This window comes from Aulostomus chinensis, chromosome 1 (genome assembly GCF_037954235.1).
Source record: "Aulostomus chinensis isolate RoL2024-O1b breed Wild chromosome 1, RoL_Achi_v1.0, whole genome shotgun sequence".
Lineage (NCBI taxonomy): Eukaryota > Metazoa > Chordata > Actinopteri > Syngnathiformes > Aulostomidae > Aulostomus > Aulostomus chinensis.
Genome location: NC_141320.1, coordinates 4910410 through 4934677, shown reverse-complemented (window position 1 = coordinate 4934677; position 24268 = coordinate 4910410). Strand labels below are relative to the sequence as shown.

General features: G+C 43.4%; 1 protein-coding gene across 1 annotated transcript; it reads right to left on the bottom strand.

Moving 5' to 3' along the window:
• Positions 1-2144: 2144 nt before the first annotated feature.
• On the bottom strand, positions 2145-3923 carry LOC147270103 (E3 SUMO-protein ligase ZBED1-like). Its single transcript, XM_086204997.1, has 5 exons — positions 3581-3923; positions 3233-3450; positions 2871-3116; positions 2509-2715; positions 2145-2309 (listed from the first exon to the last, which is right to left on the bottom strand). The coding sequence occupies exons 1-5, from the start codon at positions 3921-3923 to the stop codon at positions 2145-2147; spliced, it is 1179 nt and encodes a 392-aa protein (XP_086061123.1).
• Positions 3924-24268: the final 20345 nt, after the last annotated feature.

Here is a 24268-nt window from a genome sequence, read left to right as displayed (position 1 = left end):
CATTGGAAAACTCAGCATCGTACATCAAAATCCATGAACAGCAGCTCCATTTAAACAGAAGCTCTGTAATTGTAGTGTTAAAGTGAAGTTCTGGAATGTTCCATTTCATCTACAGGGATTTCCCATTAAAGTACAGGTTTTACTACGTTCAATGTTCAAACATGAACCTTCAATGAAACACAAAGGTCTGTAAATGTGTGGCATTGAACAGTCATTTCAGTGAATTGTGAACAAATATTTCTTGTTAAAAATGTTCACTTTACAGTGGAAAAACCAGCAGAGTGTCAGAACATGAAGTGACGCCACATTCAAGGCAACCTGGCAAAGTAGGAATGCAGCCATTATTTTATACAACTGTCCGATGAAGTGTTTGACTGTCAAAATAGTGGTTTTGATGTGGAGAAAAGGAACTGATGTAGAAATACTTGAAGGAAAGGTTCAGTATTTGAACTCTGGGCCCAAGCGTCAAGTTGTCAGTGACTTTCTCCATGATGAGAAACCACAGCTTTGCTCGGTCCCTGCTACGCCTGTCCAGCAACACCAGGAAGGCCTAAAACTCTCCTCCAAGGTCTTTGAAAACCAAGACAAAGGTTTTCTCAATCATGACACTCAGGGCTACCACACCAGTGTCAGTGTGTTCTCTTGGAAAGCCAAGCTTTCTGTCAACAGTTGTGTGCTTCTGGAGAGGAACAGAGACACCAACACTACCTTCTTAGCTGCTGTTTGGTCCACAGGAACCTGAAGAATCCAGAAATAACTGACAACAAAAGGTTGCTTTTGTTTTGAAGTCTTTCCCGAGCTGACCTCCAGGCATCAGTGTGGTTCCACTGAGCATTGCATCTACAACAACATTCATCAGAGGTTTCAGAGACGGTCATGTGGCCATGCATACGCCCTCCTCCTCCCGTGGGACTGGACGGGCGGAGCAGGGAGCCAGCAAAGTTCTAGTTCCTGCTAACAGCGATCGTGACAAAGACCACGTCATTGTCCAAACACCAAACTGTTCCTTTAATGAGAGGCTACATTCAAAGATACATTTCTTCATAGGAACACAATCAGACATTTTAAAAAGGAATGAACCCGTTTTTCAAAATAAAGGTTTAAAGATGTTCAAATGTTGAGTTACTGCAAAAATACCCAAAGTACTTCATACTGACTACTAATCTCCACCTTCATTTCTGAAATGTTGAGATGCTCCAGAACTCAAACACATCACAAGTTGCTTTGAAAGCAAATCTTTTCCCATTCCCAGTGTTGAGCTGCCATCTAAGGGTTTCCATGAGCGATCAGTGGCATTAAAGTACGAGTGTAGGATTTTTAGCAGGTACCATGAATGCTAACACATAGAGAACCAGGTCATTACTTCCACCAGAGATTCATCAGTATTTGTTGTTTATTCTGCAGTATAATTTCATTTTAGTAACTCATAGGGGTGCCACGATACACTAATTTCACGGTACAGTACGATACACGATATGGAGGTCACGATAACGATACGATACGATATTAAAGAAATGTTTTTTTAAGGTAATTTTTTGGAATATATTTTATTTAAAAGATACAAAATATTAAACAAAAGTGCTTTTGCCATATTTTTCAATTTAGTTACACTTTATGTAACAGGCAAGCCTGGCCAACCATTATGAATAAACTTGACACAAGTAGCTCACAAACTTAACTAAAAGCATGCATCATCAGTTTCTTCTTTCCTTAAAAGTAAAATTATTTTGCTACAAACTCAGCTGAATAGTGTGTCTTCCAGAAATTGAACAAGTACAACAAAAAATAAATTAACTGTTACTATGAAACGTCCAAAACTCAAAATGCCAACATATCAATTAGCAGTAGGCTGATCAATGATCAATGATCACTTATTATCAGTAGGCTTTGTTAAAGCTCATCACAGAGCTAAGGGTATCAAGCCACATGCCCCAGCCTCGTCAGGAGGGAGGACCACATTCTTCTTGAGGAATACTAGCACGTCCACATTTTCTGGCAGCAGTTGGGATCTTTGGGCAGTAACGATGTCCCCTGCAGTAGAAAATACAGCAAAGGACACTGAAAACAGTTCTCTTTCCACCACTTCAAGGGGCAACTGGTGAGTGGGATGGATGCCTCTCTTCTGTACATGCCAATCTCTCTCTCTACTCCCTCTCTGAACAGTTCTTCTGGCACAGCAGAAAATGAGTCCCCAAGTAGATCTTCAAGTGCTGTCTTCTTGGAAGCAGGCTCTTCCAGTTGCAGCCCAGCCCCCTGTCCTTCATCTGGCGGATCTTCACCAGCTGCTCCCCTGGCATTAGTCTCCTCATCTGTGGTCTAAGAGTAGAAAGACTGGCATCAGTGCATGATCCTTCCTTTAGACAAGCAACAAAGCCCCCCTCCTCAACACACATTTACTCTGAAACTGTCTCGAAACACACACACACACACACACACACACACACACACACACACGATTAACCAACAAAGGAATTGTGGAGGATGAAAAGAAGAAAGACATGGGCCTACCAGATTTACTGTTTCCTGGATCCTGAGGAAGACAGCCTCACGCTGGTCGTGGTTTAGCTGAGGTAGACCCCGAAACCTGGGGTCCAGCGCTGTGCACTCCAGCAGACGGTCATACACATCCCCACTGTATCTTTCTGAGATATTGTTGAGGATTTCTCTCTTTGTTTCAGCTATGGCAGGGGAATCATCTGGGTGTGGCGCCATGCTCTGTTAGAAAAACAATAAATAACAATTTGCTTTAGTTGTAGCACTTACAATATGAACACAAAGCATTGAAACAGACAAAGCAAAAATAAGAACAGGGAAAACAGGTAAAGAACAATATAAAAAGCAGTGGTAGTATTCATTTAAATTAGGCCTACCTGTTCGATCATGCTTTTGAGTGGCACAATAAGAGACACGGTGGGAGTCTTCTCGTCACACATGACCACAGTAGCAGTTTTGAGGGGTTTGAGGAGTTTCACCAGGTCTTCAGCAAGTGAGAAGTCTCTTCTGTCCAGGGTATTGACGTCCCGGGCGTTGCGTTTGATCTCAGGGCTGGTGAGAGTTGCTCCGATGGCGGCTTGCTGCTCCAGATATCTTTCCAACATGTCCAGGCTGGAGTTCCACTGAGTTGGTACATCCGTGATCAGCTTGCGCGATGGCAGCTGTAACTGCTTCTGTTTGGACTCCAACGCGGCCTCAGCAGGGGGACTCTTGTGGAAAAAGTACTCACGCGCCTCACTCTCCCGAGTAAACGGCTGATGGGCCCAACACGAAGGCCAGCCTGAGATGCCAGATTGGCGCTATGTGCAAAGCACTTGATGTGGAGCTCGAAGCCCGCCTCGCGCACAGCCACATCCATATTGCGAGCGTTGTCAGTGACGATTGCGATCACATGGTTTGCCCTCTGAAGTTCCCATTCAGCAAGGGCTTTCCACAGGACGTCTGCAATGTTGACGCCTATCAGTAAATACGTACGTTTACTATTTAAATAGCATCTGTCAAGGAAAACGTAACAAAGTGCTTCACAAAGCAATTTTCACAAAACAAGAATAATCTGCATTAACCAGCAGTACTGCATCAGACTTACCTGTGTGGGACTCGGAGATGGGACGCGTTTGGAGCACATTTTCCATTTCCCAGTCGTTGTTGATACCGTGTGCTGTGATTGTGATGTAGCTCTTTGTGCTTCTTGAAGTCCAGCCGTTCGTTGTAATCGCGATGCTTTCTGTCTCTTGAAGGGACTGTTTGACTCTGGCCTTCCTCTCTTCATAGATTTTAGGGACTACTTTAGTGCTAAAATGCGTACGTGATGGGACAGTGTATTTCGGGTCCATCCTCCTGAGTAAACGCCTGACCGACGGATCTTCCACAATAGAAAATGGTCTCTTACCATATGCGATCATGTAGCCAATATCCCGTGTAATTGCCATCGCTCTTGGACTTGATGGTGGAAGTTGAGGGGCAAATCTGGTTGTCAGCGTCGTCTGGCCTTTGGGGAGTGATGCTCTGTTTGCAGTAGCAGGCGCTAATTTAATTTCTCTGTGGTGGCGCTGCATATGACTGCATGTTGGACGTGTTAGAAAGGGTGTACGGCAAATCGTCTTGCAAAGTTTGCAGATCGTTCCTGTTTTGTCTGCAACTCGTTCTCCATTTTTCTTCTCAACTGGGAAACCGAAATGGTGCCATACAAGGGATTTAAAAGAAATGGGGGCATCTTCGATGTCAATGTTGTCTGAATTAGTGTCCATCTTCCATGTGCTCGCTCTGAAATGTCAACAAATTAACAGGAAGGGAGGGGTGACTGACGCGGGTCAGAGTGCAGACCACTACATAGTTCAGAGCGCCATCTTGTGTTGAAAATAAATGACTACAGTCAAGAAGAGAAGAATGGCTTTTTCAGAGATTGAAATGTGCCCTTGATTGTATGACTAGAAAAATGACCTATCAGTTATCGCAAAACAGTTTTACAGCTCTAGCACGACCTATCGTGGCACTCCTAGTAGAGAACATCCACTCCAAATAGTCAAACACAAGGGTGGTGATCAAGTAGAGCCTCTACATGGAAACAAAAGCACTGACGACTTTAAAAGAGGACAGAAAGTTTATTAAAAGACAAGTTTATAAGGACAGTTAAAGGTGTGTAGACGGCTGTTTACACTTTAATTCAGCTGTAGAAGAAGAAGACCTTCACTGTGAAAACTCATCCTGTGTTACAGCCGCCCCTCCAGGATGGTCAGGGACCAACTTCAGTCCTGGTCCTGATCCACCGGAAATCCAACCAATTCCTCCCATAGGAACCATGTATTTGTTTGAGTGGTGCCCAGCAGCACAGCACCCTGCCTGAGCGTAGTAGGAAGTGTAGGAGCCAGTACTGAGCGTGTACTGCATGTGTACTACTACTAAAGGTACTTCACCGGAGGCTCCAGCTGATGTCCCATATGTCTCCATCAGCTGGATGACATCACTGATATCAGAGACTCCGCCCACTCATTTATTTTCACACATCTCAAAGACAATTCAGTGTTTGATCAGGGATCAATACATCAATATAAAGATCAGTACTTGGTGCCAAGTGGATCTTTGATGGTGACCTCAGAGAAATCAGATCAGCCCTCACACCCTCCTATCCAATGGTGGCTCCATGATTTCAGCTTCATCCTGTCTCTTTCCTGCTGTGTTTTCTCCTCTCTTTGTCTCTGTTCCTGCAGTCACACTGGATAGTTCCTGTGTGAAGGGGACCAACAAAGTGGTGGTGGACGCGTTGTCTAGAGTTCCTTCAGTGTGGAAATTGACAGTGAACTGTTTTCCTCTCTCTGGTTCTCCTCTTGTCTTTTCCTAGCCTCCTACATCATTGCTTTCTGGGTGCACCGGTCAATGCGGTACCTTGGGACAAGAGATGCTGGACCACCGGAGGAGCCACTGGTTCACCTCCTGATAGGTTTACCTCATCTGTACAGAACAATGGGTGATGTACATGGTTTGAGGGGGTTTGGTTCATTATCATTTTGGCTTTTAAAAAAAATGCATTTCAGGTACTTTCAGGTGCCGTGACTTGCTTCCGGACCTCTTTCTTGAGGGTGTGTGTGTGTGTGTGTGTGTGTGTGTGTGTGTGGGGGGGGGGGTATAAAGGTCCCGTGGCTGGTGCCTTTCATGCTGTTCCTTGTGTTGCAGCAGGTATCTGGAGGGTGGGGGGCCGTTCGTTCCTCCTAGTTGAAGCTCCTGGGCCCGGTGCTCTCTACATACAGAACCCGCCTTGCTGGCCGGGAGCCTCTCTTCCTCCTCATCCATTATGACTTCGACTTTCAGCAGACAACATCTCTTCTTTCCACCTCCCTTACACACATGCACACAAGAACCCACACCACCAACTGGACTGATGTTCACATCACATTGTTGTCTGAGTTCAATTTTGGTTCATCGTTGTGTTTTTTCATGAAATAAATTCATTTTTTGGCCGTCAACCTGCGTCTCCCACTCTTGTCACGCTTCAAAGCCACGTCTTGCAAAGGTGGTTTCTTCCCAGTGTGCGTTCTCATGTGTCTTTTCAGATGTCCCTTTTCTGAGAATCTTTTACCACAAACTGAGCAGGGGAATGGTTTCTCCCCAGTATGAGTTCTCGTGTGTGTTTTCAGATCTCCCTGAACTGAGAATCTTTTGCCACAAAGTGAGCAGGGATATGGTTTCTCCCCAGTGTGAGTTCTCATGTGTCTTTTCAGGTGCCCCTTTTCTGAAAATCTTGTGCCACAAACGGAGCAGGGGAATGGTTTCTCCCCAGTGTGTGTTCTCATGTGTCTATTCAGATATCCCTTTTCTGAAAACTTTCTGCCACAAACTGAGCAGGGAAATGGTTTCTCCCCAGTGTGTGTTCTCATGTGTGTTTTCAGATCTCCCTTAACTGAGAATCTTTTGCAACAAACTGAACAGGGATATGGTTTCTCCCCAGTGTGTGTTCTCATGTGTCTTTTCAGATGCCCCCTTTCTGAAAATCTTGTGCCACAAACTGAGCAGGGATATGGTTTCTCCCCTGTGTGCATTCTCATGTGTGATTCTAGATGTTCCTTAACTGAGAATCTTGTGCCACAAACTGAACATGGGAATGGTTTCTCCCCAGTGTGCGTTCTCATGTGTCTTTTCAGATGCCCCTTTTCTGAAAATCTTGTGCCACAAACTGAGCAGGGGAATGGTTTCTCCCCTGTGTGTGTTCTCATGTGTCTTTTCAGATATCCCTTTTCTGAAAACCTTCCTCCACAAACTGAGCATGGGAACGGTTTCTCCCCAGTGTGTGTTCTCATGTGTTTATCCAAACTCCTTCTGTTTCTAAAACCTTTACTGCATGTTGAGCACCTAAAGGGACGCTCATCCTTCCTGACTTCTGTCTCAGATTCAGAAGGACCAAAGTTCACGTTCCTGATGATCTCTGATTCTCTTTCAGTCTTTACTTTTTGCTCTTTTGAGCTGCAATGAGTAACTTCCTGTCCTGGGCTCAGTTTCTGAAGCAAATTCCTCCTTGAGCCAAAGGGTTCCTTGTGCTCAGAGGTAGTCGTGTTATCAGGTCTGACCCAATCATCCTCACTGACTTCAGTCTCAGCTTCAGAAGAGTCTGACATCTGGTCGTCAGTCTGGGGTTGTACAAGTGTATCTGGATCTACCTTGCTGGCTGGTTCTGGTTCTGGTCCTCCACACTCTTCTCCATCAGCTTCTGTTTTCAGAGGATGAACTGGGCTGCTGCTCAGAGACTCTTCTTTCAAGTTCTCCTCAGTTAGACTCTGGTGAAGCTGTGGGAACTGAGGTTTCTCTTCGTCTCCTTCACTCTTCACAGGGACCAGAGTGAAGGGGAACGTGGTGATATCAGCCTCCTCCTGTCCTTGAAGCTGCCCTCCCTCCTCACTGGTCCAGAGCTCCTCCCACTCCTCTTTAATGTGGGGGGGCTCTGGGTCCTGCAGCTCAGGGGGAACCTCTTCTTTAATCACCAGCAGCTGCTCCACATCTGCAGGACACAAACAGCAACATCAGAAATCTCTTCATTTGACTCTGAAACAGTGGAGCAACAGACAGAAACAGAAATCAACTCAATGAAAAGAGACGTCCTGCTACTGAGGACCAGTCAGCAAACTGGGAACAGAAACGCTGGCTTCAGATGCTTGGATCAACGTTGTGTCACCCAGGTCAAAGGTCAAAGGTCCCCTCTGCTGAATGGTTTTGTCCATTCATGATCACATCTGCTAGTTGATTCATCAGTTAATGTCTGACATTTCTTGCACATTTGTCAGGCTCATCCATTTCAGATCCAGCAAACCTAAATATTTTACAAAGATAAAACACAAGGAAACACAAAATGCAGTTTTTGGTGCCAATGACATTTAATAAGGTAAAAAACATCTGAGCCTCCGAAGGCCCATGTGAATAAGTGATTGCCCCCCTGACCCTAACAGCTGGTTGAACCACCTTTTGCAGCAATAACTGCAGTCAAGCGTGAGCGATAAGAGGCGATGAGTCTTTCACATCGCTGTAGTGGGATTTTGGCCCACTCTTCTGTGCTAAATTGTTTAAGATCAATCAGATTGGATGGTTTTCGGGCATGAACAGCCTTTTTAAGGTCCTGCTACAGCATCTCAATAGGGTTCAGGTCAGGACTTTGACGAGGCCACACCAAAACCCTCATTTTGTTCTTTTTTAGTCTTTCAGATGTGGACTTGCTGGTGTGCTTCAGATCGTTGTCTTGCTGCAGAACCCAGGTACGCTTCAGCTGGAGGTCTTGAACTGATGGCCCAACATTCTTTGCCAGGATTTCTTGATAGCGAGCAGAATTCATGGTTATTCCACAGCTGAGTCAATGCCTATGATATCATTTTACTCTTAATTTGGTGAACTTTCTAAACCTCTAATACTGTAATATTGTAGTAGTAACAGTGTGATGGCCTTTTATTTAGAAGTGGAAACTCTTCTCATTGTTCTGTACTGTTGATGAATGGTTGATGGTCTTCAAGGTTCCTGTTCATGTTGGAGCACTGGAGGTCTGAACCACTGAGACACTCAAAGAGCTGCATGAGTGACGTCACTTCAAGCTGGCAGAACGACTCCAGCCAGGGTCCTGCTGAGTGTTGTGATGCTCCGTGTTTAGCTGTCAAGCTAGCAGCTCTGGACTCACTGATCTGGACTGAAACTGCATTGAAATGAAACAACAGAGCTTCACTGGTGTCTGCAGGAGGTTTGCCTTTGGATTTTGTCCCCTAAAGCTGCTGTAACATTGGTTCATTCTGACAGGACTCATTTGGATATCATGTGACTTGCTGCAGGAGACAGAGAGACTGCTGACACGCGTGTGTGTGTGTGTGTGTGTGCGCTGACTGTTTTGATGTTGAGGTGTTAATTGTCATGTTGTATGCATTTCTTTGGAGGTTTTAAATTAAATCAGTAACAACAGGAAATAAACCAATTGTTTCAGGTCGACTTTGTTTCCTGAGTTCCTAAAACTTCCCTTTATGTTGGTAACAATGCAGCTGGAGCCTGGTTCACATTCTGGTCCACAAGTTAGCAGCAGTTGGTGATCCAGTGTGAACGTCATTCAGGCGAGGTGTTGTTGTGGTTCAGTTCAATGGTAACACGCTGCTACTGATTGTTAAGGCAGGGCTTCTTAACAGGACCCAGGAATGAGGGGCCCAGCAGGTCCGGGGGACTCACCTGCTCTGTCCAGCCTGACTCGGGGCTTCAGCACGGCATCGAGCAGCAACCTCTGCCGGCGGTTCTCCCGCTCTTACTCCGCCACGGTTTCCTCCAGCAGAGCCACGATCTGCTCCGCGGCCGCCGCCAGCCGCTCGGTGAGCAGCGCTCTCAGCACCGGGACTCCAGCCGCTGAGTCTCCTTCTCCCAGCTGCAGCAGGAAGTCTTCAGCGGCGGCGAGGATCCGCTCCTGGACCGACACCCGCAGCAGCTGCGCGGCGCACATGTTGAGGTTCTACCGGCGCCACTCAGCCTTCAGGAGACAAAGACCGAGGCCGGGGGTTCACGGACTTCTCCTTCTTTCCTTGTTGTGTTCAAAGCTTCCCGCGTCTTCTTGTCGTTTTGTGAAGCGCGTATTGATGACGTATGTGGTGACGTCCAAAGCCTCTTCAGCCGGCAGTGACCACGTGACTGATTCAGGACCTGCTTCTCCGGCTTGGCGTGAGGTTCTAAATGTAAAGCAGTGAAACGCTGTGGTTTCCTCCCTCTGGTTCGCGCGTCTGTTGGAGCTCCACGGCAGGAGAAATCGCTTCAAGAAACCCAACAGACTTGATTTGAAAACGTTGGAAAAACTTCTTTTTTTAATAAAAATTGTAAAAACCAAGCGTCCTCATTCCCATCACTTTCACTGAGACTTTCACATCATGGTCCCATTGTTCAAAGACATGGAACGATCCAGTATGAACGCAAAGACTTCAATGATCTCATTGTGTTCACGGGTCATCAAATCAGTGTCAGTTCAGTCGGTCAAGCCTGCAGGGGAGTTTACAGTCCAGCAGGTGTCAGTATTCAGTGACAGTAACACAGTGTCATGGCGTCCACAGGCTTTATGACGCCTCATCCACCCTTCACTCCTGTCTCGTCCTTGTGTGCTCACTCCAGCCCGTTGATCTACAGTTCCTGCCACAGCCTCTACCTTGTTAATGCAGCCGTGCCTGTCTTGTGTTCTTCGGCCTCTGAGAGTTTTTGAAAGTTTTATCCGATAGCCTAGATTTAGTGGATACGTTTGCAGCCGTTTGGTTTCTCTGCTCGGAGTACAAGAACATCAACGTCCCTTGCCGTGAACCCTGCTTCTGTCCTGTGTCTGAGCCTGGTCCTGTCAATCACAATGATCCAATTTTTGGAACTGACCATATCTTTCTTTCAAAAACAAAAGAAATCAAGAGAGCGATTCCTCCGTGATGGCATGAAAAGATCTTCCTCACAAACGTGGACGATACAAAGCTCTCTTCCTCTTCATCTCCAATTATTTGACCAAATTTGGCCGTCAAACTGGAGAGAAAACTCAGCCCTTTTGAACTCTGGCAGCTTTCCATTTACAAATAACACGTGTCCACGTGACAAAGTGTGTGAGCAGGAAGGAAGGGAGGAGGGGGGCTGAGAAAATAACAGCAGATCCCTGGATGGAGACCCCGTGCTCTTCTCTCCACCTCTCTTCCTCCCTGCTCTCTCCACCCCTCTTGAACAACACTGCAGGTGACCAGTTAGCATTGCTCTGTTTGATGGAGCTGCGTTCAGGGAATGAGGAAGTTTCCCTTTGTGTCACTGCTTCTCTACTAATCTGATCTCTGATCAGTTCACCAAGAAGAGTCTGGGGTCAGGGTCTTGATGAGTAGAGCTGTTTAGTCAGGAGGAGGCTGCTCTGATTGGTTCCTGACACTGAAACAAGGCCAAAGCTGAAGTACACAGGCTCACATATTGAAGTATTCTCAGTCTTCCCACTTCAAGTATTTTCCCACTTCAAGTATTTTCTACTCTGCACACCAAGTTACCTCTTATGTTAAGTTACTAGCTGAGAGTTATGCAGGACACTTGGATGGAAACATAACCTTTTTCTCTAATCAGCACAACAATGTGGGCGTGTAGTGAATCAACACCATAACAGTGACGAGGAATGAATGCAGCAGCCATCTTGGAATCACCAGGTTTACAAGGCTTCCACTCGGTGAGAGCAACCCCTCGATGGAGGAGAAGAAGCCGGACCATCAAGAAGACCTGAAAGAAGACAGCAGAGGCAGGAAGAGGGACCAGAGACACACAAACAGACACAACACTGCCACCTTCTGATCTGACGACATCAGAGTTGAATGTGTGGACTACTTGGAGGCCAAGCCTCACAATAAAAGCAGCATTTTCATGGGAATGTGTTCCATCCAGGGCTGCACGGTGGTGCAGTGGTCAGCACTGTCTCCTCACAGCAAGAAGGTTCCAGGTTCTAGTCCCGGCTCCAGCACAGGATCTCTCTGTGTGAGTCTCCATGTTCCCTCTGTTCCTGTGTGGGTTCTCTCTGGTACTCCAGCTTCCTCCCACAGTCCAAAGACATCAAGAGGGGACGAGGCTGATTGATACTCTAAATTGACTGTAGGTGTGACTGTGAGTGTGAATGGTTGTCTGTCTCTATGTGTTGGACCTGTGATGGACTGGTGACCTGTCCAGGGTGAACCCTGCCTCTCGCCTGAAGATACTGGCATAGGCTCCAGCCCCCCCCCCCCCCCCCCCCGCGATCCTTAACATAAGGAATAAGCAGAAGACAATGGATGGATGGGATGGACATCAGCCAGCTGGTGTGTTGGTGGATCTGTGGATCCTGCTGGAAGAAGCAGGGTGGAGCTCTGAATGGTTCCTGTCTCAAAGAGCTTCTCTGTGCAGCTCCCATCAGCTCCTAAAAACAGGAAACCAGCAGATTCACTGTTGAACAGTGGCATTAAAATGATGCCAGTGCTGGTTGTCTCTGTCTAAGGGTTGTGAGGGCATCCAGCTGCAGCCAGGAGACAAACAGGGACGCTGCTTGAGGACATCATCCAGGAGGCTGTCCATGGGGTGGAGCTGGGGTCTCAGACTGGGGACATTGGACAAGAACTTCTCAGCGGAAACTCATCATGGAGGCTCAGTGAAGAAAACTAGACCTGAGCTGCCTGCTGGAACCTAGCAGGTGAAGGACAGAGCTCCACCTCTTTAGAGACACCACCACTGTGGGCTCATGTTGGCAAAAGAAGTGGGTCAGTTTTTGACACACACACATCTAAACACACACAAACATACACACACACACACACACACACACACACACACACACACACATGCATGTTCTTACACACAGAGACTTTTCCTCTGTTTTTGTTTTTTACTGGTTGTTGTTTGTTGACCTTGCAAATCCATATTTTGGGTTCTGGCTTGTTCTGCTTTTCATTTTGTGTTTGTATTAAAGTTCTGTTGCTGAAAAAAAGACTTTTTTCTCTTTTTCTTGAAGTAAATATATGAGGGTCTAAACTGACCCATAACACCATGGATGTTCCAATAGTTAATGATTTTAAAATGAATACTAAATCAAACCAGTCCATGTCAGAGATGTGTTCTAACACCCTCAGTAACGGTCAGGAAACACAACAACCTTTTGTTTATTTCTAGGATTTTCTTGAGGTTCATTTTACCATTTTTTTAACTGAAATCGAGGGTTTAGTGACTAAAAAAAGGTCCAGAGGCCCACAACTAAATGTTCAAACCAATATTTCCATGGATAAGGAAGCCTAACAAGGTCACCAAGAGATGGAAACAACTTGGAGGATAGAAAATTGTTTTAGTTTATTTGACAGCTGATTGAAGACGTGGGTCAAAACTGACCGTTACCATAGAGATGGGAACAGAAAGCTGACACAAGAGGAGGGTTCCAGCTCTGAAAAAGGAGTTTGATCAAAATCTTGAACTGACAGTAGAAATATCCTTTTGTATGTTGACCTTTGTTGACAGAAGTCACTTTAGCTTGGCAGTGAAAAGAATGGCTGCTAGCTTGACAAAGAACTGCACAAACCAGGTTCAAGCTGGACTTTGGACCCTGGTATCTGCAACGACTCCATCAACTCCTAATCTAGAAGCTCTGCTGGGTCCAAGTATTTTACAGAACATTTGACAGACCTGTGGAGCAGTGAGGACACACATGAGTTGATCACATGATCCACTGAAGCGCCATTTTACCTGCCACTGAGGTCACCAACATGAGCTGGAGTTGGGAATCTTGAACTGAACCTGGTATCACAGCGACACCTGCTGCTGCAAAATGGAACAGCAACACTGAACCCAAGTACAGGATTGGAGGGAGACTGATGGTCGCTGTTTGGGTTTTGAAGAACAAGGAGGGCGTGGCTTCAAGCTGGATTCTCAGAGACTATTTCCCCAACCTCTACATTGGAATCTGCACTGTCATCCAGTCATGTGACTGAAGTCATCCAGTCATGTCAGTGATGTCACTTGGCAGGACTCTCATTGCCGTCTCATTCCAGAAAAGAATCCAGACTCCACCTGTGGCTCCATGATAACTGATGGACCTCTGGTTGGAGGCTGGACGATGATGTTTGGACTTGAAGGAAAACTCCTTGTCCAAATTCCATTGTGTTCAAGTTTAAAGTCCCACAATAAGAAGTAGCTGAATCTGACAGGTGGAGGTTTGGAACTACAAGATGGTGATGTTTTCTTGACTTGATGCTCTGACTGTCAGGGTGGATGACAGCTTCTTCTGCTGCTTCATCTGAGTGGCTATGATTGGAGGTTTTACCTCCAAGGTTGTTTGGTTCCAGGGGAAATTCTAAAATTCCAGTCCCCAACCTTGGCTGTTCTGAAACTCTTCTCCTGAATCACTCCTGAGCTGCAGCAAGAAAAAAATACCAGTGCCAACCAGATCAACTTAATGGCTGCTAACAGCCTCAGACACTTGATTTCCATCAATCTGGAGCCAAGAAGGCCCTCACCTGTGGTTCTCCTCCAGGAGGGTCCAGGTTCTGCCATTGGGGCTCCTGGTGCCACTGCCAGAGAGCCTCAGCTGCACACTGCAACATTTCAACAGGAGATTGACATTCCTTCAAATGTCCTGACATCTGATTCCAATGGTTCTGTTCCATCTTTATATTTTAAAATCAATCACACAATGAAAGCTGCCTCAGCTGGTTTAAGAGAGAGAACAAGCTAAGAGATCTGAAACCAGTAAAATATGCTTTTCTGTGTGCAAACTAGTGAGGGGCATGGAAGGATATTTTACCACCAATACAGAACCCAGACTTTAGTCATGTGATGAGATGGAGTCTCTGATTATGAAGTTAATGGACAAAATGTGAATTAAAAGAAAACACATTTCTTCAGCAGACTTTGATCCAACATTGAAGTTAGAGTTTGGTGGCTGCTCCATGTTGGAGGAAACCAGGTGATGTTGGACCGTCACAGGGAAGCTCCTTTGCCTCCTCCTTCAACCACTCACTCCCATCAGTGGAGAGCAGCTTCAATTGGGTTTGGAATTTACCACTGTGGATGCATAGGAATGTGGAGAAAATGTCCTTTGTCAGAAGTGGGATTTGAACCCACGCCTCCAGGAGAGACTGCGACCTGAGCGCAGCGCCTTAGACCGCTCAGCCATCCTGAAAGACACTGAAAGTTGCAGACTTCAATATCAAATGAATTAATTCACTGACAAATAATTTTTTTAATTGTTAACATTAAACACACAGTCTGAGTTCATGGCAGGAAGAAATGAACCAGAACATTTGAACCACATAACATCTCTTGATCAGTTTGTCACATGGGACACATTCCAGACAGGAAGGTCCTTCTGAGACTTGAACTCTGATCACTGGACCCAGAGTCCAGAGTGCTCACCCTTCCACCCTGGAACCAAACACAAGGAGGACATTCCTCTAAATACCACTTGACATCACCTGCAATACAAACTGTTGCTATTTGGAGGTTCATCTTGCTCTTGTTCCAGACTACATTGGCAAAAGGATCATGAACCACAAGGAAATCATGGAACTCCAGATTTATTCAGGACTTTCTAACTCCATCGTATGACCTGGGAGCAAAGACTGGCCAGGCCTTCCTTAATTTATCAGTTAATTACTGCTTCAACAAACATGCCACTTAATTAAGTTACCAGAATTTCTCTCATTGAAAAACCCACCAGCCTGATTTCTTGACATGACATGAAAAATTCTCCAAGAACCCACAGTTGGGTGGAAAGATACCAGGTTAACCAGGAGGAGTCCTGCTCCTGAACCATGGATGGAACAAAGTCCACTGGAAAACTCAGCAGTTCCTGAGTGCCAGATCCATCCAGGAGCTTGGGTCTCCCCTTGACTGTGGTGATACATGAGATCAAGGAGGACAGAGGAAAGAAGGATCCTGTTGGAGATCTCCTACGTTCTTCCTCCACTTCACTACTACTTGGATGTCAGGAATATGAGGTACTTTACTCAAATGACTTATTAGGAGTTTCCTGTTTGACAAGAAGGAAGTCAGAGGTTCATACCTCACTTGTTGGTGGTGCCCTCAACCTGCTGAGAGCATCACTTAGTTCTCTACAGAGAAACATGGCAGCTCTGCTGAAGGCTGCAGGAAACCTGCTGGAACTGAGACTTGGACTCAGGTCACTGGATTCAAAGTCCAGGGTGCCAACAGGTCCACCAGGGCATCTGTGCTTTACTTACCGTGTAAAAAGGACCACAGTGGTCGTCTGGTTTTAATTTAACAAACAAATACGGTTGAAAACTTTGAGACAGAGACACAGGGCTCTTATTTGAAGGGCCATGGGATGGGAAATATCCCAGACCTCTGAGATCAGAGCGTTCACTTTGATCTCAGGGTCCTGACTTTGGGGGTTCTTCCTTTGGTCTTCAAATACTTGTGGTTTTTATTGGCAGAACTTTCAACTTGCATGCAAAAAGAGAATCACAGTCAATGTAAAACCAGCAGACAGTGTTTATTTCTAATAAATCAGACAATCGCACAAATGAGAATGAAAGGAAAAAACAATAAAATGTTTAAAATCCTTCTCCACTCTAAAGCTTTTTAAAGTTCATTTGAAGGTTCAAAGGTGGTGGTGAGGAGGTCACCCTGATCCTCCCTGTCGTCACTGCCAGGATTCTTTCTTCTGGTGCTGTGGTTCTTCTGATGAAGGGGGCGTGATGTTTGCTGTCTCAGGCTCCACCAAATGTCCTCTTTAGGACGCCACAATGTGGCCTCTTCACTGCTCCATCTTCCCTGCATCGGAGACACCAGGGTTCCTCCTGGTGCCGACCCCATCGTCCTTCGACCCAATGGTGCGGCCATGGATCCTCAGAGGAGGCTGGGATCCTTCTTCTCATCAGAGCCACAGTTTTTCCTGGAGGGAACAACAGGAGCTTGGTTGTAATGTTTTGCTCGGTGTTTCCTGCTCAGAGCGTCAGGATCTGTGACGCCATCTTGTGGTAGGGGGTCATCATCTTGTTGTGTGGTAGTGGATTCATTGATCTGCTGTTTCAACACATTCAAGTTCATTATCCTACAAGTCAAAGTACATTTGGTGTGGAGTTTTAGTTTCTGGCCTCAATCATAACGTGTGCCTTTCTTCTTCATGAACATTTCTCAGCTTTTTAAGTTTACCTCAAAACCTCAAAATAATGCTACAGTGATGTCGGAAGAATTGCTAATGAACTCAAAATGATGCGACAGTGATGTAGTGAAAGTTGCTAATAAACTCAAAGTGATGCTGACAGTCGTGTCGTAAGAGTTGCTACTAACCACAAAATAATGCTACAGTGATGTCGGAAGAATTGCTAATGAACTCAAAATAATGCTAACAGTAATGGAGTGACAGTTGCTATAAACTCAGTGATGCTTTCAGTAAAGAAGTGAAAGTTTCGAATAACCTCAAAGTGATGCTGACAGTCATGTAGTAAGAGTTGCTTTGAACCTCAAAATAATGCGACAGTGATGTTGGAAGCATTGCTAATGATCTCAAAATGATGCGACAGTGATGGAGTAAGAATTGCTAATGAACTCAAAATGATGCTAAGAGTAATGTAGTGATAGTTGCTAATGATCTAAAAGTGATGCTAACAGTAATGTAGTAAGAGTTGCTACGAACCTCAAAATAATGCGACAGTGATGTCGGAAGAATTGCTAATGAAGTCAAAATGACGCTAACAGTGATGTACTTAAAGTTCCTAATCAACTCAGTGATGCTTAATGTAATGCAGTACGTGTTTCAAACAACCTCAAAGTGATGCTGACAGTCATGTAGTAAGAGTTGCTACGAACCTCAAATAATGCGACAGTGATGTCAGAAGAATTTCTAAAGATCTCAAAATGATGCGTAAGTGATTTAGTAAGAATTGCTAATGAACTCAAAATGATGCTAACAGTAATGGAGTGAACGTTTCGAATAACCTCAAAGTGATGCTGACAATCATGTAGTAAGAGTTGCTACGAACCTCAAAATAATGCGACAGTGATGTCGGAAGAATTGCTAATGATCTCAAAATGATGCGACAGTGATGTAGTAAGAATTGCTAATGAACTCAAAATGATGCTAACAGTAATGGAGTGAACGTTTCGAATAACCTCAAAGTGATGCTGACAATCATGGAGTAAGTGTTGCTACGAACCTCAAAATATTGCGACAGTGATGTCGGAAGAATTGCTAATGAACTCAAAATGATGCTAACAGTAATGTAGTGATAGTTGCTAATTAACTCAGTGATGCTTACGGTAATGTAGTAAGAGTTTCGAACAACCTCAAAGTGATGCTGACAGTCATGTAGTAAGAGTTGCTACGAACCTCAATTTAATGCTACAGTGATGTCGTAAGAATTGCTAATGAACTCAAAATGATGCTAACAGTAATGTAGTGATAGTTGGTAATAAACTCAGTGATGCTTACAGTAATGTAGTAAGAGTTGCTACGAACCTTTAAATAATGCAACAATAATGTAGTAAGAGTTGCTACGAACCTCAAAATATTGCGACAGTGATGTCGGAAGAATTGCTAATGAACTCAAAATGATGCTAACAGTAATGTAGTGATAGTTGCTAATTAACTCAGTGATGCTTACGGTAATGTAGTAAGTGTTTGGAACAACCTCAAAGTGATGCTGACAGTCATGTGGTAAGAGTTGCTACTAACCTCATAATGATGCTAACAGTAATGTAGTGATAGTTGCTAATAAACTCAGTGATGCTTACAGTAATGTAGTAAGAGTTTCGAACAACCTCAAAGTGATGCTGACAGTCATGTAGTAAGAGTTGCTACGAACCTCAATTTAATGCTACAGTGATGTCGTAAGAATTGCTAATGAACTCAAAATGATGCTAACAGTAATGTAGTGATAGTTGGTAATAAACTCAGTGATGCTTACAGTAATGTAGTAAGAGTTGCTACGAACCTTTAAATAATGCAACAATAATGTAGTAAGAGTTGCTACGAACCTCAAAATAATGTGACAGTGATGTCAGAAGAATTGCTAATGATCTCAAAATGATGCGACAGTGATGTAGTAAGAATTGCTAATGAACTCAAAATGATGCTAACAGTAATGGAGTGAAAGTTTTGAATAACCTCAAAGTGATGCTGACAGTCATGTAGTAAGTTTTGCTACGAACCTCAAAATATTGCGACAGTGATGTCGGAAGAATTGCTAATGATCTCAAAATGATGCTAACAGTAATGTAGTGATAGTTGCTAATAAACTCAGTGATGCTTACAGTAATGTAGTCAGTGTTTCGAACAACCTCAAAGTGATGCTGACAGTCATGTGGTAAGAGTTGCTACTAACCTCATAATGATGCTAACAGTCATGTCGTGATAGTTGCTAATGAACTCAAAGTGATGCTGACAGTAATGTAGTAAATGTTTCGAACAACCTTAAAGTGATTCTGACAGTCATGTAGTAAGAGTTGCTACGAACCTCAAAATAATGCGACAGTGATGTCAGAAGAATTGGTAATGATCTCAAACTGATGGGACAGTGATGTCGTAAGAATTGCTAATGAACTCAAAATGATGCTAACAGTAACGTAGTGATAGTTGCTAATGAACTCAGTGATGCTTACAGTAATGTAGTAAGAGTTTCGAAGAACCTCAAAGTGATGCTGACAGTCATGTAGTAAGTGTTTCGAACAACTTCAAAGTGATCCTGACAGTCATGTAGTAAGAGTTTCTTTCGTCGTCTTTCGTCGTCCTCCGCTTCATCCGGTGGGTCCGGGTCGCGAGGGCAGCAGTCTCAGCAAGGAAGTCAGACTGCCCTCTCCCCAGCCACTTCAACCAGCTCTTCCGGGAGGATCCCGAGGCGTTCCCAGGCCAGCCGAGAGATATTATCCCTCCACCGTGTCCTGGGTCGGCCTCCTCCCAGTTGGACATGCCTGGAAAACCTCCAGAGGGAGGCGCCCAGGAGGCATCCTCACCAGATGCCCGAACCACCTCAACTCGCTCCTCTCGACATGGAGGAGCAGCGGTTCTACTCTGAGTCCCTCCCGAATGACTGAGCTTCTCACCCTATCTCTGAGGGAGAGCCCAGCCACCCTGCGGAGGAAACTCATTTCGGCCGCTTGTATTCGCGATCTTGTTCTTTCAGTCATTACCCAAAGCTCATGACCATAGGTGAGGATTGGAACGTAGATTGACCGGTAAATCGAGAGCCTGGCCTTTTGGCTAAGCTCCCTCTTCACCACAACAGTGATGCTTGCAGTAATGTAGTAAGTGTTGCGAATAACCTCAAAGTGATGCTGACAGTCATGTAGCAAGAGTTGCTACGAACCTCAAAATAATGCGACAGTGATGTCGGAAGAATTGCTAATGATCTCAAAATGATGCGACAGTGATGTAGTAAGAATTGCTAATGAACTCAAAATGATGCTAAATGTAATGGAGTGAAACTTTCGAATAACCTCAAAGTGATGCTGACAGTAATGTAGTAAGTGTTGCTACGAACCTTAAAATTATGCGAAAGTGATGTAGTAAAAGATGCTACGAACCTCAAAATATTGCGACAGTGATGTCGGAAGAATTGCTAATGAACTCAAGATGATGCTAAAAGTAATGTAGTGATAGTTGCTAAGAAACTCAGTGATGCTGACAGTAATGTAGTAAGAGTTTCAAACAACCTCAAAGTGATGCTGACAGTCATTTAGTAAGAGTTGCTAATGAACTCAATTCAATGCTACAGTGATGTCGTGAGAATTGCTCATGAACTCAAAATGATGCTAACAGTAATGTAGTGATAGTTGCTAATAAACTCAAAGTGATGCTGACAGTAATGTAGTAAGAGTTGCTACGAACCTTAAAATAATGCAACAATAATGTAGTAAGAGTTGCTACGAACCTCAAAATAATGAGACAGTAATGGAGTAAAAGTTGCTACGAACCTCAAAATATTGCAACAGTGATGTCGGAAGAATTGCTAATGAACTCAAAATGATGCGAACAGTAATGTAGTGATCGTTGCTAATAAACTCAAAGTGATGCTGACAGTAATGTAGTAAGTGTTGCTTCGAACCTCAAAGTAATGCGACAGTGATGTCAAAAGAATTGTGAATGATCTCAAACTGATGCTACCGTGATGTAGTAAGAATTGCTAATGAACACAAAATGATTCGACAGTGATTTCGGAAGAACTTCGAATAACCTCAAAGTGATGCTGACAGTCATGTAGTAAGAGTTGCTACGAACCTCAAAATAATGCGACAGTAATGTAGTAAAAATTGCTACGAACCTCAAAATATTTCGACAGTGATGTCGGAAGAATTCCGAATGAACTCAAAATGATGCTAACAGTAAATTAGTGATAGTTGCTAATAAACTCAGTGATGCTTCGAGTAATGCAGTAAGTGTTTCGAACAACCTCAAAGTGATGTTGACAGTCATGTAGTAAGAGTTGCTACGAACCTTAAAATAATGCAACAATAATGTAGTAAGAGTTGCTGCGAACCTCAAAATAATGTGACAGTGATGTCAGAAGAATTGCTAATTATCTGAAAATGATGCGACAGTGATGTAGTAAGAATTGCTAATGAACTCAAAATGATGCTAAATGTAATGGAGTGAACGTTTCGAATAACCTCAAAGTGATGCTGACAGTCATGTAGTAAGAGTTGCTGCGAACCTCAAAATATTGCAACAGTGATGCCGGAAGAATTGCTAATGAACTCAAAATGATGCGAACAGTAATGTAGTGATAGTTGCTAATCAAGTCAGTGATGCTTACAGTAATGTAGTAAGAGTTTCGAACAACCTCAAAGTGATGCTGACAGTCATGTAGTCAGAGTTGCGACGAACCTCAAAATAATGCGACAGTGATGTCAGAAGAATTGCTAAAGATCTCAAAATGATGCGACAGTGATGTCAGAAGAATTGGTAATGATCTCAAACTGATGGGACCGTGATGTCGTAAGAATTGCTAATGAACTCAACATGATGCTAAATGTAATGTAGTCAGTGTTTCGAACAACCTCAAAGTGATGCTGACAGTCATGTACTCAGAGTTGCTACGAACCTCAAAATAATGAGACAGTAATGGAGTAAAAGTTGCTACGAACCTCAAAATATTGCAACAGTGATGTCGGAAGAATTGCTTATGAACTCAAAATGATGCTAACAGTAAATTAGTGATAGTTGCTAATAAACTCAGTGATGCTTCGAGTAATGCAGTAAGTGTTTCGAACAACCTCAAAGTGATGTTGACAGTCATGTAGTAAGAGTTGCTACGAACCTTAAAATAATGCAACAATAATGTAGTAAGAGTTGCTGCGAACCTCAAAATAATGTGACAGTGATGTCAGAAGAATTGCTAATTATCTGAAAATGATGCGACAGTGATGTAGTAAGAATTGCTAATGAACTCAAAATGATGCTAAATGTAATGGAGTGAACGTTTCGAATAACCTCAAAGTGATGCTGACAGTCATGTAGTAAGAGTTGCTGCGAACCTCAAAATATTGCAACAGTGATGCCGGAAGAATTGCTAATGAACTCAAAATGATGCGAACAGTAATGTAGTGATAGTTGCTAATCAAGTCAGTGATGCTTACAGTAATGTAGTAAGAGTTTCGAACAACCTCAAAGTGATGCTGACAGTCATGTAGTCAGAGTTGCGACGAACCTCAAAATAATGCGACAGTGATGTCAGAAGAATTGCTAAAGATCTCAAAATGATGCGACAGTGATGTCAGAAGAATTGGTAATGATCTCAAACTGATGGGACCGTGATGTCGTAAGAATTGCTAATGAACTCAACATGATGCTAAATGTAATGTAGTCAGTGTTTCGAACAACCTCAAAGTGATGCTGACAGTCATGTACTCAGAGTTGCTACGAACCTCAAAATAATGAGACAGTAATGGAGTAAAAGTTGCTACGAACCTCAAAATATTGCAACAGTGATGTCGGAAGAATTGCTACTGAACTCAAAATGATGCGAACAGTAATGTAGTGATCGTTGCTAATAAACTCAAAGTGATGCTGACAGTAATGTAGTAAGTGTTGCTTCGAACCTCAAAGTAATGCGACAGTGATGTCAAAAGAATTGTGAATGATCTCAAACTGATGCTACCGTGATGTAGTAAGAATTGCTAATGAACTCAAAATGATGCTAACAGTAATGGAGTGAAACTTTCGAATAACCTCAAAGTGATGCTGACAGTCATGTAGTAAGAGTTGCTACGAACCTTAAAATAATGCAACAATAATGTAGTAAGAGTTGCTACGAACCTCAAAATATTGCGACAGTGATGTCGGAAGCATTGCTCATGAACTCAAGATGATGCTAAAATTAATGGAGTGAAACTTTCGAATAACCTCAAAGTGATGCTGACAGTCATGTAGTAAGTGTTGCTACGAACCTCATAATAATGCGACAGTAATGTAGTAAAAGTTGCTACGAACCTCAAAATATTGCGAAAGTGATGTCGGAAGAATTGCTAATAAACTCAAAATGATGCTAAAAGTAATGTAGTGATAGTTGCTAAGAAACTCAAAGTGATGCTGACAGTAATGTAGTAAGAGTTGCTACGAACCTTAAAATAATGTGACAGTGATGTCGGAAGAATTGCTAATGATGTCAAAATGATGCGACAGTGATGTAGTAAGAATTGCTAATGAACTCAACATGATGCTAACAGTAATGTAGTAAGTGTTTCGAACAACCTCAAAGTGATGCTGACAGTCATGTACAAAGAGTTGCTACGAACCTCAAAATAATGCGACAATAATGGAGTAAAAGTTGCTACGAACCTCAAAATATTGCAACAGTGATTGGGGAATTACGAATGAACTCAAAATGATGCGAACAGTAATGTAGTGATAGTTGCTAACAAACTCAGTGATGCTTGCAGTAATGTAGTAAGTGTTTCGAATAACCTCAAAGTGATGCTGACAGTCATGTAGCAAGAGTTGCTACGAACCTCAAAATAATGCGACAGTGATGTCGGAAGAATTGCTAATGATCTCAAAATGATGCGACAGTGATGTCGTCAGAATTGCTAATGAACTCAAAATGATGCTTACAGTAATGGAGTGAAACTTTCGAATAACCTCAAAGTGATGCTGAAAGTCATGTCGTAAGTGTTGCTACAAACCTAAAATAATGCGACAGTAATGTAGTAAAAGTTGCTACGAACCTCAAAATATTGCGACAGTGATGTCGGAAGAATTGCGAATGAACTCAAGATGATGCTAACAGTAATGTAGTGATAGTTGCTAAGAAACTCAGTGATGCTTACAGTAATGTAGTAAGAGTTTCGAACAACCTCAAAGTGATACTGAAAGTCATTTAGTAAGAGTTGCTAATGAACTCAATTCAATGTTACAGTAATGTCGTGAGAATTGCTCATAAACTCAAAATGATGCTAACAGTAATGTAGTGATAGTTGCGAATAAACTCAAAGTGATGCTGACAGTAATGTAGTAAGAGTTGCTACGAACCTTAAAATAATGCAACAATAATGTAGTAAGAGTTGCTACGAACCTTAAAAATAATGTGAAAGTGATGTCGGAAGAATTGCAAATGATCTCAAAATGATTTGACAGTGATTTAGTAAGAATTGCTAATGAACTCAAAATGATGCTAACAGTAATGGAGTGAACGTTTCTAATAACCTCAAAGTGATGCTGACAGTCATGTACTAAGAGTTGCTACGAACCTCAAAATAATGCGACAGTAATGGAGTAAAAGTTGCTACGAACCTCAAAATATTGCGACAGTGATGTCGGAAGAATTGCTAATGAACTCAAGATGATGCTAACAGTAATGGAGTGAAACTTTCG

Coding starts and splice junctions, on each gene's coding strand:
- LOC147270103 (XM_086204997.1), bottom strand. CDS start 3,923: ATGGCAATTACACGGGATATTGGCTACATGATCGCATATGGTAAGAGA. Junction 3,451..3,580: donor CATCTCCGAGTCCCACACAG/GTAAGTCTGATG, acceptor ATTTACTGATAG/GCGTCAACATTGCAGACGTC. Junction 2,310..2,508: donor TCCAGGAAACAGTAAATCTG/GTAGGCCCATGT, acceptor CTTAGACCACAG/ATGAGGAGACTAATGCCAGG.